This window comes from Oncorhynchus nerka, linkage group LG22 (assembly GCF_034236695.1).
Source record: "Oncorhynchus nerka isolate Pitt River linkage group LG22, Oner_Uvic_2.0, whole genome shotgun sequence".
NCBI classification, from domain to species: domain Eukaryota; kingdom Metazoa; phylum Chordata; class Actinopteri; order Salmoniformes; family Salmonidae; genus Oncorhynchus; species Oncorhynchus nerka.
Window position 1 is genome coordinate 21466326 of NC_088417.1, and position 20239 is coordinate 21486564.

The window sequence follows — 20239 nt, forward strand, 5'->3', positions numbered from 1 at the left end:
AAGCTTCTCTCTTTCATTGATGAGAGCATTATAATGACAGGAAAACAATATTTATGTATAAAATGTATGTATTAAAACATTGTCTCAGAGCCAATGGAAGTCTTTCACGCTGCTACCCCCACTCGCCTGCCCCCCCCCTCCTCTCTCTCCTCAGCCATTCCCGTAAGCTCCCGCTGAGCAAGGCATATTTGTGGTGAGCCTCCCTGCAGTTAGCAGAGGGGAAATTAGGATCTGGAACTGACTAGCATAGCAATAAAATGCCTCAATTTAAACTCCAAACATATCGCTAACAGTTCAACGCTTCAATTTAGCCTCTGACACCAAACATGGCTGAAGCCACAGAAACATCTGGCTGTGTGTGTGTAAGGATAAACATTGCCCAAAAGGCAAAATCAAATAATTCATTGGTTATGCATGTTGCTACAGGCAACCCACTTATAAAGGGAGAGTAAAACATGGACAACCAGAAAAGGAGAAAAGGCCAGAGGAGGATTCCATTAATAAGCACTCTAGTGGCCTGCCACACACTGAATGTGTGTGTGTGTTTCTGCCATAATAGTGACCACAGCGCTGGACTCAGTTCAAAGGGTTCCTTCCGTATCCTGTTTGCAGTCGTGTCACTGGCACACACACACACACACACACACACACACACACACAGCAGCGTAGAGGCACCATGTTCCCGTGGTTGAAACTTGAAGACCATTTCTGCTGCTTGCTTTGGAAACAGACATGATTTTCTGAGTCACCACAGCACACACACACACTCGCCCGAAGTCAGTCGTATGACTAAGAAGTCCCAATTGAGGCCCTTTCCAAACACACACACAGTAGTAAGTTAAGTAAAAACACAGGACCCCAAGAAAGTCAACATTCACCAAAGTTGGGCTTAAAAACCTCTTCTAACACACTGCAAACATAGCTTAACTCTCATTCAAATCACCCACATACTCTCTCTCTTTCTCAAACACACCTACCCTTAAACACACCACCCTACACCAGGTGCGTATCCTAACCCAGATCCCGCCCTTTACCCTAAACTGGGTTCGTATCCAAACCCCAACTCTCTCCCTTCTTTGAGCACACCCCTCACTTTATTCATGTTTTTGTTTAGTCCTTTTTGATTTGAGTCCTGTTTTTTTGTTTTTCTTTTAATTTCTACAACGGTAAAGCGACTTAGGGTTTTTGAAAAGCACAATTTAAGTAACACAACATGCAACAATTTCAAATTTCAAAGATTTTGCTGAGTTACAGTTCATATCAGGTAATCAGTCAATTGAAATAAATGAATTGGGCTCAAATCTATGGATTTTACATGACTGGACAGGGGCACAGCCATCGGTGGGCCCACCCATTTCAGGGGCCAGGTCCACCAACTGGGGCACTGCCAAACAGGCACTGCCAATCAGAATGAGTTTTTCCCCACAAAAGGGCTTTACTACACCCCCCCACCCCACACATCTGACGATCCCGCAGGTGAAGAAGCCGGATGTGGCGATCCTGGGCTGGTTACACGCGGTCTGCGGTTGTGAGGCCAGTTGGACATACTGCCAAATTCTCGAAAACGTTGGAGGCGGCTTATGGTAATTAACAAATTCTCTGGCAACAGCTCTTTTAAATTTTTTTTTTTACCTTTATTTAAGCAGGCAAGTCAGTTAAGAACACATTCTTATTTTCAATGACGGCCTGGGAACAGTGGGTTAACTGCCTGTTCAGGGGCAGAACGACAGATTTGTACCTTGTCAGCTCGGGGGTTTGAACTCGCAACCTTCTGGTTACTAGTCCAACGCTCTAACCACTAGGCTACCCTGCCGCCCTGGTGGACATTCCGGCAGTCATCCTGGCAATTGCACACTCCCTCAAAACTTGACACATCTGTGGCATTGTGTTGTATGACTGCACATTTTAGAGCTGCCTTGTATTATCCCCAGCACAAGGTGCACCTGTGTAACAACCATGCTGTTTAATCAGCTTCTTGATATGCCACACCTGTCAGGTAGATGGAATATCTAGACAAAAGGATCAAATGCTCACTAACAGGGATGTTAACAAATGTGTGCACAAAATTTGAGAGAAATAAGCTTTTTGTGTGTATGGAACATTTCTGGGATCTTTAATTTCAGCCCATGAAACAAGGACCAACACTTTACATGCTGTGTTTCTGTTTTTGTTCAGTGTATTATTATTATACGCTGACTAATACCAACACGCTCCATGTTTAATTTCCCCCCCTGCAGTACAGTGTCCTAAAATATATACATTATTTGTCCACCTGGTGAGTAATCAGTAACAATGTTAAATATTAAAGTGAATATGCAAATTCTGTTCTTTGTGGAGGGGTGGGGACAGGGTGATATATTGACAGAACAGGGTGTAGCGTCACACATGACTCCCTACAGTACACTGTATACCGAAGCTAGGACTTGTAATGGCTCTGAACCAGTCTACGGGCCAGCAACTCTGTCTGTCCCATCTACTGAACTTTGGAATCCTGGACAGACAAAGAGACATAACACTCTTTGAAGTTAGAGTAGTAGCGGCTGTGTGTGTGTGGGGGGGGGGGGGGGGGTGACAGATGAGGGGGGATTCTGTCTATTTACCAAGGGCTTAGTTTTACTACTATGAACACCTGCTGAAACTTTGAGCTGTGTATTGTATGGCAATGGTGCATACTTAAAGTAGTCAGACCACTTGACCTTTCCACATTTTGTTACGTTACAGCCTTATTCTAAAATGGATTCAATTATTTATATTTTCTCAACAATCTACACACAATACACTATAATGACAAAACGAAAACATACTTTTTGAAATATTGCAAAATGTATCAAATAAATATATATATTTAAAAAAGCTTATTTACATAAGTATTCAGACCCTTTACTATGAGACTAAAAATTGAGCTCAGGTGCACCCTGTTTCCATTGATCATCCTAGAGATGTTTTTACAACTTGGAGTCCATCTGAAGTAAATTAAATTGGACATGACTTGGAAAGGCTCCACAGTTGACAGTGTATGTCAGAGCAAAATCCAAGCCATGAGGTCGAAGGAATTGTCCGTAGAGCTAAGAGACAAGACTGTGTCGAGGCTCAGACCTGGGGAAGGGTACAAAAAAAACATTTCTGCAGCATTGAAGGTCCCCAAGATCACAGTGGCCTCCATTTATAAATGGAAGAAGTTTGGAACCACCAAGACTCTTCTTAGAGCTGGCCACCCAGCTAAACTGAGCAATTAGGCCCTTGGTCAGGGAGGTGACCAAGAACCCAATGGTCACTCTGACACAGCTCCAGAGTTCCTCTGTGGAGATGGGAGAACCTTCCAGAAGGAAGTTTCTGAATGTCCTTGAGTGGCCCAGCCAGAGCCTGGACTTGAAGACTTGAGCCCGGACTTGAACCCGATCGAACATCTCTGGAGAGACCTGAAAATAACCTGACAGAGCTTGTGAGGATCTGCAAAGAATGGGAGAAACACCCCAAATACAGGTGTGCCAAGCTTGTTAACATCATACCCAAGAAGACTCAAGGCTGTAATTGCTGTCAAAGGTGCTTCAACAAAGTATTGAGTAAAGGGTCTGAATACTTATGTAAATGTGATATTTGTTTTTAAGTGTTTATACATTTGTAAACACTTTGAAAAACCCATTTTTGCTTTGTCATTATTGGGTATTGTGTGTAGATTGTGGAGGGGAAAAAAACAATTGAATCCATTTTAGAACTAGGCTGTAACATAACAAAATGTGGAAGAAGTCAAGGGGTCCGAATACTTTCCAAATGAACTGTATAAGTACACAATTGTTTATTTCGTCTTTTATTATTTCATGACACCAATTTCAAATGTACATAATAATATGGGTACAGTCCTTTTCATTTCAGTGTATCATACAGTTATTTACTTGTAGAGCATATCCCAAAGAGAAAATAACAAAACCCAAATCAGAACAGCCACTTTAGATAAGAACCAGCCGAGACACTGCAACACGCAGAGGCAGAACGAGACAGGGAAAGGAGGAAGGAGGGAGGCATGGAGCGAGGGAATCAGTGTTCTTCATCTTCACATTTCCAACATAAACAAACTAAGCCAATGAATGGTAGTGATGATGATCATGTACATCATATATAATAAGACGACTCTGAATCAAAATACACACAATAAAGAGAAAAGAATGATAAAGTGATGTGCACATTTCTTTGGAGGAATAAAGTCTTAAGAGATAAATAAGTTATAAAATAGAGACTATCAAAACAACAATGAGAGAGAGAGAGGGACGAAATAAAGGCAGGCGATTTTGACTTCAAGTAGGCGATTCCCCAGAGCCATGAACATACAGACGTCAGTTAGTAAGCTAGTCCTCTCCATGTTGACACCAAAAGGTTCCGGAACAATCACATTCTGACATAGAACGCCACTAACATTCTAACTAGACTGGACTGCAACATTCATAAAGCTTTTGGTGCCGACATGGCGCAAGCTAAAATTCTAAATCAAACCCAATTAGGTGCATCTCAATAGTCTATAATGACTTCCTCTACTCATCTCGTCTTCTCTCCTTGAGACGAGGAAGTCACTTCAGAGTATTGATATACACCCTGGCCCTGATCGAATAGTTCAAAGCGCACCCTTCCTTCCTCCCTTCCTAGGGCTCAGCCAGATATCTCTCCCCTTTCGTGTCACAGAGGAGTGAAGGATGCATCTAGAAGGTATTCGAACAGACCCTGACCTGGCCTATCACTGGTGGCTGGGCCAGCGCTCCCGGACTCGGGAGGCTCATGGGATATGTAGTGCGCTGGGGCCCCAGGCAGAAGGATAGATCATTTCTTCCTCTGGAAGACGTTGGCCAGCATGGCGCCGGACGTGGTCAGCTGACCCATCTTACTCAGGAACTTGGTTTTAGCGTCTTCACCAACCAGACTAGCAGCAATGGACACAGAGCTACAGGAACAGAAACACAATCAACACGTTGGCCAGCATGTCTTCTCCTACTAGCACAGAGTTTGCTGATAACTACTTTGAGGGAAAATGTACTTACTACGACTGATATGTGGTTGTCCCACCTAGCGATCCTAAGATGAATGCACTATGTAAGTCATTCTGGATAAGAGCGTCTGCTAAATCACTAAAATGTCAACGTGTACATTTATTATAGAGCTTAGATATTGCATCATCCTCACAGAGAGCTACAGTTTATTAGGTACACCCATCTAGTACTGGGTCGGAACCCCTTTTGCCTCCAGAACAGCCTGAATTCTTCAGAGCATGGATTCTATGTTCAGACATGCTGTGGCTTTAAACATTTGCTCAATTGGTAACACGGGACCTGAAGGTGTCAGGAAAACATTCCCTACACCATTACACCACCGCCACCAGTCTGTACCGTTGACACCAGGCAGGATGAGGCCATGGACATGCTGCTTACGCCAAATCCTGACTCTGCCATCAGCATGACGCAACCGGGATTCGTCGTACCGGGTATTGTTTTTCCACTCCTCAATTGTCCAGTGTTGGTGATCGTGTGCCCACTGGAATGGCTCCTTCTTGTTTGTAGCTGATAGTGAAACCTGGTGTGGTCGTCTGCTTCAATAGCCCATCTGTCACAAGGGCCCACAAGTTGTGCTTTCCTGAGATGCTGTTCTGCACACTACTGTCGGTTTGTGGCCCGCCTGTTAGCTTGCAAGATTCTTGCCATTCTCCTTCAACCTCTCTCGTCAATAAGCTGTTTTCGCCCACAGGACAGCCGCTGACTGGATGTTTGTTGTACCATTCTCTGTAAACCTTAGACACTGTTGTGCGTGAAAAGCCCAGGAAGCCGGCCGTTTCTGAGATACTGAAACTCTCGCGCCTGGCACCGGCGATCACACCACACTCAAAGTCGCTTAGGTCACTTGTTTTGCCCATTCTAACGTTCAATTGAACAGTAACTGAATGTCTCGATGCCTGTCTGCTTGCTTTATAGAACAAGCCACGTGACCATTTTTGTGAACCAGGTGAACTAATAAGTACCTAATAAACTGTCCAAAGGGTATATATGAGTTATATTGGGCCTCCCGAGTGGCACAGTGGTCTAAGGCCCACTAGAGATTCTGGGTTTGAGTCCAGGCTCTGTCACAGCCAGCCACGAACGGGAGACCCATGGGGCGGTGCACAATTGGCCCAGTGGGGGTTTGGCCGGCAGGGATGTCCTTGTCCCATCGAGCACTAGCGACTCCTGTGGTGGGCCGGGTGCAGTGCACGCTGACACAGTCGCCAGGTGTACGGTGTTTCCTCCGACACATTGGTGCGGCTAGCTTCCGGGTGAAGTGGGCATTGTGTCAAGAAGCAATGCGGCTTGGCTGGATTGTGTTTTGGAGGACGCACAGCTCTCGACCTTCGCCTCTCCCGAGTCAGTACGGGATTTGCAGCAATGAGACAAGATATATATATATATAATAACCTAGGTTATATTGATGATAATACTGTAGAATGGGATATATTATATAACCTATAGAATGGCACATACTGTATCTTATATAGCCTGGACACAAATAATCAGTATACTATCATTCATCCAGAATGTTTTCCCTATAATCTCTACAATCGTTCTCCTCCTAAACATACAGTGATTGACAGTGTCAACTGTCAAATGCTCATTTGTTTGCTTTGTTCTGCTCTTGTTTCAGTCTCTCCGTCCATATATTTGGACAGGTAAATGGAAAAGCTGTTTCCTAAGCGTTAACAGTAACAGTCTCTACTGTCTGACAGTTAGGAGAGTTCCTCTTTTTCCCCCTCTGCCTAAATCTGGTTGAACAACAGCAGATAAAGAACTGTATGGGGAACAACTTTTCAACTAAATTTGGTCAATAGTCAATTTAAAGTTATGTAAAATGCTGGAGTTGAGTGCCGTAGTGTAGTAACATGGTTGTTGATAGATACTTTGAGTCTAAAACAGACCCAACTCGAACACTTGTCTCGAACACTGTGCATGATGATGCTGAGAGATTCTATAGTTAGAATTAAACATGATGATTAAACCAACAACCTCAAAACAAGACTCAATATGACATTGGGGTGTGTGACTGTGTTGCTAGGCTACAGCCTCAGAGTTCAAGAGTTCAGAGGGTACACGTGTGCGCACATGCACACAGACACAGACCTGTTTTTAACGAGGCAGAAACACATGTTCACAAGACAGCCACACTATGGGCAGTCTATAATAGTTGATTTCCACTACTCCCTAAACTCCCCCTCACACTATGGCTGAGTCCCAATGCTCTTTACAGGCTCTCTTCTCTCCTCCCCCTAACCTCCCTTCCTTACCACTGTCCTGAATCTAAAGGATGCAGTTTATCTACTGTTAATGCAGCTAGGCTTCCAGAGGGTCATATGACTGTGACCCAACAGTCAACAGCACTCATGGTGTGGGACGAAAACCAGCGGATAAAGACAAGGAGAGTTTGTAGAGTTGTGTGTGTGTGTGATTTTGAATGCTCTGACATCACACAGACACAGCACACAGGACTGTGATTGTGTACTGATTTACTGGTGTGCTTTAGTAGTGATTTACTGGTGTGCGTTAGTACTCACCCCTCTGCCTGTCCGATCCCTCTGTTTTCTACCTTCATCTCCCCCTCCTTGATCATGGAGCTCAGGATCACCTGCAACAGGAAAGGAGACACACAGTGGAAAATATACCAGTTAGACTGCTGTGCTGTGGAAAGTATGCCTGGTGAGTGTCCCTCCTGGAGACAACATCACGCTGTGTGGTAAGTGGTCTGGGAATCAGCTGGTCTTTAACTGGCATGGGAAACAGGTCATTTGATGTAGTTTTGGAGAGCTACTGTGGTCAGTGTGTGTGTGTGTGTGTACCTCGTGTTCAGGAGATAGCTGTTCCATGTCGGTCCTCAGACACCTCAGGCCAGGCAGGAAGTGATTCACCATCAGCTCCTCTGAGATGACTGGAGCAGGAGGTCAAGGACCGGATAACTGAACACAAAGTTAACCTACACTGAACACTGGACAACCAAACACCAACACAGAGTTAAACACTACTGAACACTGGACGACCAAACATCAACACAGTTCAACACTACTGAACACTGGTCAACTGAACCGTTGTGATTGAAGTAATATTATGACACTAACACAGTTTAAAAACAAGTAAGATTAGTGAGGTTATATGACTACATTACCCAGAGGGCCACAGTAATTCCACTGCCTCGTCGCACACTGATGGTGTCACAGTACCAGGCTCTGATAGTGGGGAGTTTAGCCACTGTGACCACACGAGACCCCCCGTATAGGCTGCGATATTCGCACATTACCAAACCTCAGCCAGCTGGTGTGAGTGACTGCGTGAGGTGGCATGGATGTCACTAGAGAGGTTAGGGAGGTATGTCGCTGTGCTGCGAAACACACCCTTGAGGAGCCTCACTATTTTGGGAACACATTTAGGGAGGAACGTGCACGCATGCATGCACATGCCATATGCTGGGAATTCTGACCAAAGGCTTAGAGGCAGCTCTCCCTCTGTCATTTTCTCTTCTGGCTTCTCCGTCTCTCTGAGGCAGACTGTGGTCTGTTACTGTCCGTCTCTCTCATTTTCGCTCTCCCTCTCTGTGGGCTGTGGTCCGTCTCTCTCTGTCTCCCTCCCTCTCTCCGCCCACTCAACCCTCTAATCATCATACGGCCCCAAAATGGAGAGTTCATTTTCCTTTCTCAACTCGCCAGCGCATAAATACACATACAGCTAATGTATTCAACTTATTCAGTGTACTATATATATACACACCACACTGACTGAGGCAGGGTTGGTCGATTACAGCCCAGAACCACAAATAGTGAACTTTTAACCTAGTCTGACTACAGTAACCTAGTCTGACTACAGTAACCTAGTCTGACTACAGTAACCTAGTCTGACTACAGTAACCTAGTCTGACTACAGTAACCTAGTCTGACTACAGTAACCTAGTCTTGACCCAGGTCTTGTTATTCTAAAGACGTATTCTGAGTCACAGCTATAAAAGTGAAATAAAACACTCTCCCCTGAGCCCCAGCCAAGCCAACACTCTGCTGTGGGGACAGTTCTTGAAATGTCTTAAGTACATACTGCTAGGTGGACACATTTAAAAACCACTTAATGAACTATTGTCCTCTTTTAGCTTTTCCGTTTAAAGGCCTCGACTCAACTCATTAATATGTAGCGGTTTGTCTCAACCATTAATAAAGGGTGAGGTAAGTTCTGTAAGTTAAGGACACAGTAGCAGGGAACACACAGAGCTGATCATCATGGAGCTGATCCTGGTCTACAGGGAACAAGGGGTGGAGCACTCCCCTATTGTCATCGACAGGGCCTGCAGTGGAGAGGGTCAAAAGCCTCCTCTGTCTTTATTATCACATCACAGAGAACCTGACATGGTCCAATCACACCACCACAGTGGTGAAGAAGGCGCAGCACAGCCTCTTCAACCTCATGCACCTGAAGAAATTCGGCATGGGCCCTTGGATCCTTGCACCATCGAGAGCATCTTGACCCGGCTGCATCACCGCCTGGTCGGGCAACTGCACCCCCTTTGAACTGCAAGGCTCTACATAGGGTGATGCGGATGGCCCAATACATGACTGTGGGTGAGCTCCCTGCCTTCTAGGTCTTCTACACCAGGCGGTGTCTGAGGAAGGCCCAAAAGATAGTCAAGGACTCCAGTCACCCGGGCCACGGACTGTTCACTCTGTTACCATCTGGCAAGCTGTATTGGAGTATTGGGTCTCGGAACCAGGCCATCAGACTGCTGAAAAGCTAAACCTAGTTGTCTCCCTGTACCTTACAGACTATTTGCACGTTAGAGATTATTTTCACTGACTACCCCCACAGCCAACACTGACACAAACACACCCAGAACTCATACATGCAGACAAAGCTGCTGTTCTATCATATGATATTGATTCCACTAGCCACTTTAGAATTGTACATACAGGTCCATTATTACTATGTATACACCTATTTTTGACTCATTTCATAGTTATTATTGATTCATGTACAGCATTGTTGAGGGAGCTAGCTGTTTATTACCTATGCATAGTCACTTTACCCCAACCTACATGTACAAAATAACTTGACTAACCTGTACCCCCACACATTGACTCGGTACTGGTACCCCCTGTATACAGCCTCGTTATTGTTATTTGACTGTTTTTACTTTAGTTTATCTAGCAAATATTTTCTTAACTCTTTCTTGACCTGCATTGTTGGTTAAGGGCTTGTAAGTAAGCATTTCACGGTAAGGTCTACTACACCCGTTGTTATTTGTCACATTCTCCGAATACATTTGATTTGACATAAGCATTGTGCTGCACCTTTTATACCTGCTGTATGTGACGAATACATTTGATTTGATTTCACACACACACACACACACCAGTGTTGGGTGAAGGATACAGCAACAGGAGAGAGCGCTGTAGGCCTCAAACAGCTGAGTAGCGATGTCTATCCTCTTACTCTCTGTAGCCTGGACGTTGTTACCCAACGCTAGTTTGTGGAGGTGAGGCAGCACAACTGGAAGACAAAAAAACAAACAAATATCACTGTGTGTGTGTGTGTGTGTGGATTTGAGTCCATATGTGCATGTGAGTGTGTCTGCGCTCTTGTTTTAGTGTGCCTTTGCATTAGTGTGTGTGTATGTATGTGTCCACACTGACACTCGTCTGTGAAGTGTGGTTCAGCGTAGTGTGTGTGTGTATTATCAGTAGTACTGACACTCGTCTGTGAAGTGTGGTTCAGCGTAGTGTGTGTGTATTATCAGTAGTACTGACACTCGTCTCTGAAGCGTGGCTCAGCGTTGGGTCCGACCCGGCCAAAGGTCCTGATGATCTCCATGTGTAGAGAGTGTTGGTCCTGGTACTGTGGGTCCTCCAGGAACGATGCCAGCTGCATCTTCACCCGCTCCAACAGCTGGGACACACACACATATTAATGTACACACACACACACGCATGCCAACATGGATACTCCCCCTAATACACATGGACACAATACAAAACACACCTGTGCTCAAACATCTAACCCAGACTTGCTTAATGCAGGAGTGTAGTTTGTGCATATATGAGAATCAGCATGTCCATACCTCTTTTTGCGTGACCGTCTCCATGATGGTACCAAAGGCAGGGATAGTAGAGATCCTAACTGAACTATAAGCCAGACAGGAGTTAGAACAGAGCAAGGTCTCTGCTTTATTCAAACTACAAAATGCAGCTCAGAAGATAATATAAAACAGACCAACACCAACCAATCATCAGTGTGGATCATGTATGTTAATGCCAAGGTTAATGGTGATGTTAGATCATTCCAGTGTCCGTATGGATTTAAATAATATAATACACGAAATAGAACCAGGAGGATGCAGAGGAAGGAGGGATAGAGAGGAGGAGAGGAGAGAAAACGTCTCGTCTTCGTTGACTCACAATTCAGGGCCACTGCACAGTGTAATAAGAGCCGGGGCCACCCGACGGTCTATTAAAGCTTCTGACATGCCTCGCAGAATCAACTGGAAACGGTTAGGAGGGAGAGACCAAGAGGTTAGGAGGGAGGGAGGGAGGGGCAATCGTCCAGGACCTGAGGGTTGGGTGGAGGGGGTCTGCTAAAAAGGGGGTGAGGAGGAGGATGGGGGGGTAGTGCATTACAGCTGAGCATGCTGGGATGATCTCCACATGCAGCCAATCAGAGCGCGAGTTGGGGTAGTGTAGCAGACTGATGATGCGATGAACATGATTGGGTAGATCATGCCAGAAAGGACAAAATGACCTAGATTGTCAGAACTGATGATCAAGTACATTACATATTTTGTCTAAATTGAGGACTAGGTTACGATTAAGGTTAGAGGTAAGGGTTTGGGCTAGTGTTTAGAAAGCATCATACTGCTGTCCTTTCAAGCATGGTTATATAGTGACTACCGGGGTGTGGGTTAGTGTCGCACACTGATGATGCCTGGTGTTAGTGACAGTAAACACAGAACCGCACACGGTCGACCGCACCTCAACCTCTACAGGAAGAAAGCCCTAAGAAGACTTTTATCCAGAGTCAGAGCGACCTTGAACCATCTAGGAGCACAGACAGGGCAAAAACCCTAAAGATACACAGTTTAGAGAAAGCACCTACTTTGGAATTGATTTATGTTGCAAAGCCTCATTGTCCCTGAGTTTTGAGAAAAAAAATCCTAAGTCAAACCATTGACCTCTTTAACAATGGATGTATGTTTCCATACCAACTACAGTCCTGAAAGCTCTGGTGTTATTCAATATATATCCTCATCAAAGAGGTTAGGGTTCTTCCTGTGAGGTTAGAGGAGGGGTCGAGGTGGCCAGATAAGGCAGCAGGAGACACTTACATCTCAGGGTCGCTGGAGAGCGTGATGAGAGCAGGCACCACCCTCTGAGCCACCAGCGTCTCATTCACCCCCTTCACCAGCAGCTGTTTGGACAACACAGCCGTGATGTCACAGCCCAGGGGCGGGTGATGGACAGAGCCAGCAGTGTCATGGCAACACGCCGAGAGAGGGAGGAGAGGGAAAAAGGAAAACAAAAAGAAAGAAAGGAAGTGATATACAACAACAAGAAGTAGCAGCAGCGCCAAGGTAGGAACGCATGTCACGCACGCCCAAGCCCGCACGTAAACACACAGGTAAACAAACAAAAAAGAAAAACAACCAATAAGTGAGAAGCCAAGCAAACAGAGCTGCTGAACAGAGTTGGTAGAAGTTCCCCCTAACCAGTGGTCCAGAGTCAGTTTTTTGTTAATGCCCTAATAGTCATGGTTAGGACTGGGGGCAGAGGGATCAGATCCTTGATCTGTGGTTAGGGGCAACTTCTGCCGAGCCTGCAGAGAATGGCATGGGAGGGATATACAACTATGAGATGGTGATAGGGGGGTTAAGTGTCTATACCACTATGACAGTAAAGGGGGATGTCTATACCACTATGACAGTAAAGGGGGATGTCTATACCACTATGACAGTAAAGGGGGATGTCTATACCACTATGACATTAAAGGGGGATGTCTATACCACTATGACATTAAAGGGGGATGTCTATACCACTATGACATTAAAGGGGGATGTCTATACCACTATGACATTAAAGGGGGATGTCTATACCACTATGACATTAAAGGGGGATGTCTATACCACTATGACATTAAAGGGGGATGTCCATACCACTATGACATTAAAGGGGGATGTCTATACCACTATGACAGTAAAGGGGGATGTTTATACCACTATGACAGTAAAGGGGGATGTCTATACCACTATGACAGTAGAGGGGGATGTCCATACCACTATGACAGTGAAGGGGGATGTCTATACCACTATGACAGTGAAGGGGGATGTCCATACCACTATGACAGTGAAGGGGGATGTCCATACCACTATGACAGTAGAGGGGGATGTCCATACCACTATGACAGTGAAGGGGGATGTCTATACCACTATGACAGTGAAGGGGGATGTCTATACCACTATGACAGTAGAGGGGGATGTCCATACCACTATGAGAGTGAAGGGGGATGTCTATACCACTATGACAGTGAAGGGGGATGTCTATACCACTATGACAGTGAAGGGGGATGTCCATACCACTATGACATTAAAGGGGGATGTCTATACCACTATGTTTATACCACTATGACAGTAAAGGGGGATGTCCATACCACTATGACATTAAAGGGGGATGTCTATACCACTATGTTTATACCACTATGACAGTAAAGGGGGATGTCTATACCACTATGTCTATCTATACCACTATGACAGTAAAGGGGGATGTCTATACCACTATGACAGTAGAGGGGGATGTCTATACTACTATGACAGTGAAGGGGGATGTCTATACCACTATGACAGTGAAGGGGGATGTCCATACCACTATGACATTAAAGGGGGATGTCTATACCACTATGTCTATACCATTTACATTTACATTTAAGTCATTTAGCAGACGCTCTTATACCACTATGACAGTAAAGGGGGATGTCTATACCACTATGTCTATACCACTATGACAGTAAAGGGGGATGTCTATACCACTATGACAGTAGAGGGGGATGTCCATACCACTATGACAGTGAAGGGGGATGTCTATACCACTATGACAGTGAAGGGGGATGTCTATACCACTATGACAGTGAAGGGGGATGTCCATACCACTATGACAGTGAAGGGGGATGTCTATACCACTATGTTTATACCACTATGACAGTAAAGGGGGATGTCCATACCACTATGACAGTAAAGGGGGATGTCCATACCACTATGACAGTGAAGGGGGATGTCTATACCACTATGACAGTAAAGGGGGATGTCTATACCACTATGACAGTGAAGGGGGATGTCCATACCACTATGACATTAAAGGGGGATGTCTATACCACTATGACAGTAAAGGGGATGTCTATACCACTATGACAGTGAAGGGGGATGTCTATACCACTATGACAGTGAAGGGGGATGTCTATACCACTATGACATTAAAGGGGGATGTCCATACCACTATGACAGTGAAGGGGGATGTCCATACCACTATGACAGTGAAGGGGGATGTCCATACCACTATGACAGTGAAGGGGGATGTCCATACCACTATGACAGTGAAGGGGGATGTCTATACCACTATGACAGTAAAGGGGGATGTCTATACCACTATGACAGTGAAGGGGGATGTCCATACCACTATGACATTAAAGGGGGATGTCTATACCACTATGACAGTAAAGGGGGATGTCTATACCACTATGACAGTGAAGGGGGATGTCTATACCACTATGACATTAAAGGGGGATGTCTATACCACTATGACATTAAAGGGGGATGTCTATACCACTATGACAGTAAAGGGGGATGTCTATACCACTATGACAGTGCAGGGGGATTTCCATACCACTATGACAGTGAAGGAGGATGTCTATACCACTATGACAGTGAAGGGGGATGTCCATACCACTATGACATTAAGGGGGATGTCCATACCACTATGTCTATACCACTATGACAGTGAAGGGGGATGTCTATACCACTATGACAGTGAAGGGGGATGTCTATACCACTATGTCTATACCACTATGACATTAAGGGGGATGTCTATACCACTATGACAGTGAAGGGGGATGTCCATACCACTATGACAGTGAAGGGGGATGTCCACACCACTATGACAGTGAAGGGGGATGTCCATACCACTATGACATTAAAGGGGGATGTCTATACCACTATGACAGTAGAGGGGGATGTCTATACCACTATGACAATAAAGGGGGATGTCTATACCACTATGACAGTGAAGGGGGATGTCCATACCACTATGACAGTGAAGGGGGATGTCCATACCACTATGACAGTGAAGGGGGATGTCCATACCACTATGACAGTAAAGGGGGATGTCTATACCACTATGACAGTGAAGGGGGATGTCTTTACCACTATGACAGTGAAGGGGGATGTCCATACCACTATGTCTATACCACTATGACAGTGAAGGGGGATGTCTATACCACTATGACATTAAAGGGGGATGTCTATACCACTATGACAGTAGAGGGGGATGTCTATACCACTATGACAGTGAAGGGGGATGTCTATACCACTATGACATTAAAGGGGGATGTCTATACCACTATGACATTAAAGGGGGATGTCTATACCACTATGACAGTAAAGGGGGATGTCTATACCACTATGACAGTGCAGGGGGATTTCCATACCACTATGACAGTGAAGGGGGATGTCTATACCACTATGACAGTGAAGGGGGATGTCCATACCACTATGACATTAAGGGGGATGTCCATACCACTATGTCTATACCACTATGACAGTGAAGGGGGATGTCTATACCACTATGACAGTGAAGGGGGATGTCTATACCACTATGTCTATACCACTATGACATTAAGGGGGATGTCTATACCACTATGAGAGTGAAGGGGGATGTCCATACCACTATGACAGTGAAGGGGGATGTCCACACCACTATGACAGTGAAGGGGGATGTCCATACCACTATGACATTAAAGGGGGATGTCCACACCACTATGACAGTGAAGGGGGATGTCCATGCCACTATGACATTAAAGGGGGATGTCTATACCACTATGACAGTGAAGGGGGATGTCCATACCACTATGACATTAAAGGGGGATGTCTATACCACTATGACATTAAAGGGGGATGTCCATACCACTATGACAGTGAAGGGGGATGTCTATACCACTATGACAGTGAAGGGGGATGTCCATACCACTATGACATTAAGGGGGATGTCCATACCACTATGTCTATACCACTATGACAGTGAAGGGGGATGTCTATACCACTATGACAGTGAAGGGGGATGTCTATACCACTATGACAGTGAAGGGGGATGTCTATACCACTATGACAGTGAAGGGGGATGTCCATACCACTATGACAGTGAAGGGGGATGTCCATACCACTATGACAGTGAAGGGGGATGTCCATACCACTATGACATTAAAGGGGGATGTCTATACCACTATGACAGTGAAGGGGGATGTCTATACCACTTTGACAGTAAAGGGGGATGTCTATACCACTATGACAGTGCAGGGGGATTTCCATACCACTATGACAGTGAAGGGGGATGTCTATACCACTATGACAGTGAAGGGGGATGTCCATACCACTATGACATTAAGGGGGATGTCCATACCACTATGTCTATACCACTATGACAGTGAAGGGGGATGTCTATACCACTATGACAGTGAAGGGGGATGTCTATACCACTATGTCTATACCACTATGACATTAAGGGGGATGTCTATACCACTATGACAGTGAAGGGGGATGTCCATACCACTATGACAGTGAAGGGGGATGTCCACACCACTATGACAGTGAAGGGGGATGTCCATACCACTATGACATTAAAGGGGGATGTCCATACCACTATGACAGTGAAGGGGGATGTCCATACCACTATGACAGTGAAGGGGGATGTCCACACCACTATGACAGTGAAGGGGGATGTCCATACCACTATGACAGTGAAGGGGATGTCCATACCACAGTGAAGGGATGTCCATACCACTATGACAGTGAAGGGGGATGTCCATACCACTATGACAGTGAAGGGGGATGTCTATACCACTATGACAGTGAAGGGGGATGTCCATACCACTATGACAGTGAAGGGGGATGTCCACACCACTATGACAGTGAAGGGGGATGTCCACACCACTATGACAGTGAAGGGGGATGTCCATACCACTATGACAGTGAAGGGGGATGTCCATACCACTATGACATTAAAGGGGGATGTCTATACCACTATGACAGTGAAGGGGGATGTCTATACCACTTTGACAGTGAAGGGGGATGTCCATACCACTATGACAGTGAAGGGGGATGTCCATACCACTATGACAGTGAAGGGGGATGTCCATACCACTATGACAGTGAAGGGGGATGTCCATACCACTATGACAGTGAAGGGGGATGTCCATACCACTATGACAGTGAAGGGGGATGCCCATACCACTATGACAGTGAAGGGGGATGTCCATACCACTATGACATTAAGGGGGATGTCCATACCACTATGTCTATACCACTATGACAGTGAAGGGGGATGCCCATACCACTATGACAGTGAAGGGGGATGTCTATACCACTTTGACAGTGAAGGGGGATGTCCATACCACTATGACAGTGAAGGGGGATGTCCATACCACTATGACATTAAAGGGGGATGTCTATACCACTATGACAGTGAAGGGGGATGTCTATACCACTTTGACAGTAAAGGGGGATGTCTATACCACTATGACAGTGCAGGGGGATTTCCATACCACTATGACAGTGAAGGGGGATGTCTATACCACTATGACAGTGAAGGGGGATGTCCATACCACTATGACATTAAGGGGGATGTCCATACCACTATGTCTATGACAGTGAAGGGGGATGTCTATACCACTATGACAGTGAAGGGGATGTCTATACCACTATGTCTATACCACTATGACATTAAGGGGGATGTCTATACCACTATGACAGTGAAGGGGGATGTCCATACCACTATGACAGTGAAGGGGGATGTCCACACCACTATGACAGTGAAGGGGGATGTCCATACCACTATGACATTAAAGGGGGATGTCCATACCACTATGACAGTGAAGGGGGATGTCCATACCACTATGACAGTGAAGGGGGATGTCCACACCACTATGACAGTGAAGGGGGATGTCTATACCACTATGACAGTGAAGGGGGATGTCCACACCACTATGACAGTGAAGGGGGATGTCCATACCACTATGACAGTGAAGGGGGATGTCCACACCACTATGACAGTGAAGGGGGATGTCTATACCACTATGACAGTGAAGGGGGATGTCCACACCACTATGACAGTGAAGGGGGATGTCCACACCACTATGACAGTGAAGGGGGATGTCCACACCACTATGACAGTGAAGGGGGATGTCCATACCACTATGACAGTGAAGGGGGATGTCCATACCACTATGACATTAAAGGGGGATGTCTATACCACTATGACAGTGAAGGGGGATGTCTATACCACTTTGACAGTGAAGGGGGATGTCCATACCACTATGACAGTGAAGGGGGATGTCCATACCACTATGACAGTGAAGGGGGATGTCCACACCACTATGACAGTGAAGGGGATGTCCACACCACTATGACAGTGAAGGGGATGTCCATACCACTATGACAGTGAAGGGGATGTCCATACCACTATGACATTAAAGGGGATGTCTATACCACTATGACAGTGAAGGGGGATGTCTATACCACTTTGACAGTGAAGGGGGATGTCCATACCACTATGACAGTGAAGGGGGATGTCCATACCACTATGACAGTGAAGGGGGATGTCCATACCACTATGACAGTGAAGGGGATGTCCATACCACTATGACAGTGAAGGGGATGTCCATACCACTATGACAGTGAAGGGGATGCCCATACCACTATGACAGTGAAGGGGGATGTCCATACCACTATGACATTAAGGGGGATGTCCATACCACTATGTCTATACCACTATGACAGTGAAGGGGGATGCCCATACCACTATGACAGTGAAGGGGGATGTCTATACCACTTTGACAGTGAAGGGGGATGTCCATACCACTATGACAGTGAAGGGGATGTCCATACCACTATGACATTAAAGGGGATGTCTATACCACTATGACAGTGAAGGGGATGTCTATACCACTTTGACAGTAAAGGGGATGTCTATACCACTATGACAGTGAAGGGGATTTCCATACCACTATGACAGTGAAGGGGGATGTCTATACCACTATGACAGTGAAGGGGATGTCCATACCACTATGACATTGAAGGGGGATGTCCATACCATACTATACCACTATGACAGTGAAGGGGATGTCTATACCACTATGACAGTGAAGGGGATGTCCCACTATGTCTATACCACTATGACATTAAAGGGGGATGTCTATACCACTATGACAGTGAAGGGGGATGTCCATACCACTATGACAGTGAAGGGGGATGTCCATACCACTATGACAGTGAAGGGGGATGTCCATACCACTATGACATTAAAGGGGGATGTCCATACCACTATGACAGTGAAGGGGATGTCCATACCACTATGACAGTGAAGGGGATGTCCACACCACTATGACAGTGAAGGGGGATGTCTATACCACTATGACAGTGAAGGGGATGTCCACACCACTATGACAGTGAAGGGGATGTCCATACCACTATGACAGTGAAGGGGATGTCCACACCACTATGACAGTGAAGGGGATGTCTATACCACTATGACAGTGAAGGGGATGTCCATACCACTATGACAGTGAAGGGGGATGTCCACACCACTATGACAGTGAAGGGGATGTCCATACCACTATGACAGTGAAGGGGATGTCCATACCACTATGACAGTGAAGGGGATGTCCATACCACTATGACATTAAAGGGGATGTCTATACCACTATGACAGTGAAGGGGATGTCTATACCACTTTGACAGTGAAGGGGGATGTCCATACCACTATGACAGTGAAGGGGATGTCCATACCACTATGACAGTGAAGGGGATGTCCATACCACTATGACAGTGAAGGGGATGTCCATACCACTATGACAGTGAAGGGGATGTCCATACCACTATGACAGTGAAGGGGATGCCCATACCACTATGACAGTGAAGGGGATGTCCATACCACTATGACATTAAGGGGGATGTCCAT

General features: G+C 45.7%; 1 protein-coding gene across 7 annotated transcripts in view; it reads right to left on the bottom strand.

The window, feature by feature from the left end:
• Window positions 1-3792: 3792 nt before the first annotated feature.
• Window positions 3793-20239, bottom strand: part of relch (RAB11 binding and LisH domain, coiled-coil and HEAT repeat containing) — a 48027-nt gene continuing 31580 nt past the window's right edge. For 4 of the 7 annotated variants that reach the window (XM_029649172.2, XM_029649171.2, XM_029649168.2 and 1 more), the window contains 7 exons: window positions 12352-12434; window positions 11092-11155; window positions 10781-10919; window positions 10407-10523; window positions 7841-7929; window positions 7559-7629; window positions 3793-4930 (listed from right to left, as the gene is read on the bottom strand). In XM_029649172.2, coding sequence (XP_029505032.1) covers window positions 4810-4930; window positions 7559-7629; window positions 7841-7929; window positions 10407-10523; window positions 10781-10919; window positions 11092-11155; window positions 12352-12434 — 684 coding nt within the window. In that variant the 3' untranslated portion in view covers window positions 3793-4809. Of the gene's footprint in view, window positions 4931-7558; window positions 7630-7840; window positions 7930-10406; window positions 10524-10780; window positions 10920-11091; window positions 11156-11428; window positions 11512-12351; window positions 12435-20239 lie in introns of those variants that run through there. The other 3 variants (XM_029649174.2, XM_029649169.2, XM_029649176.2) reach the window with 2 other exon arrangements.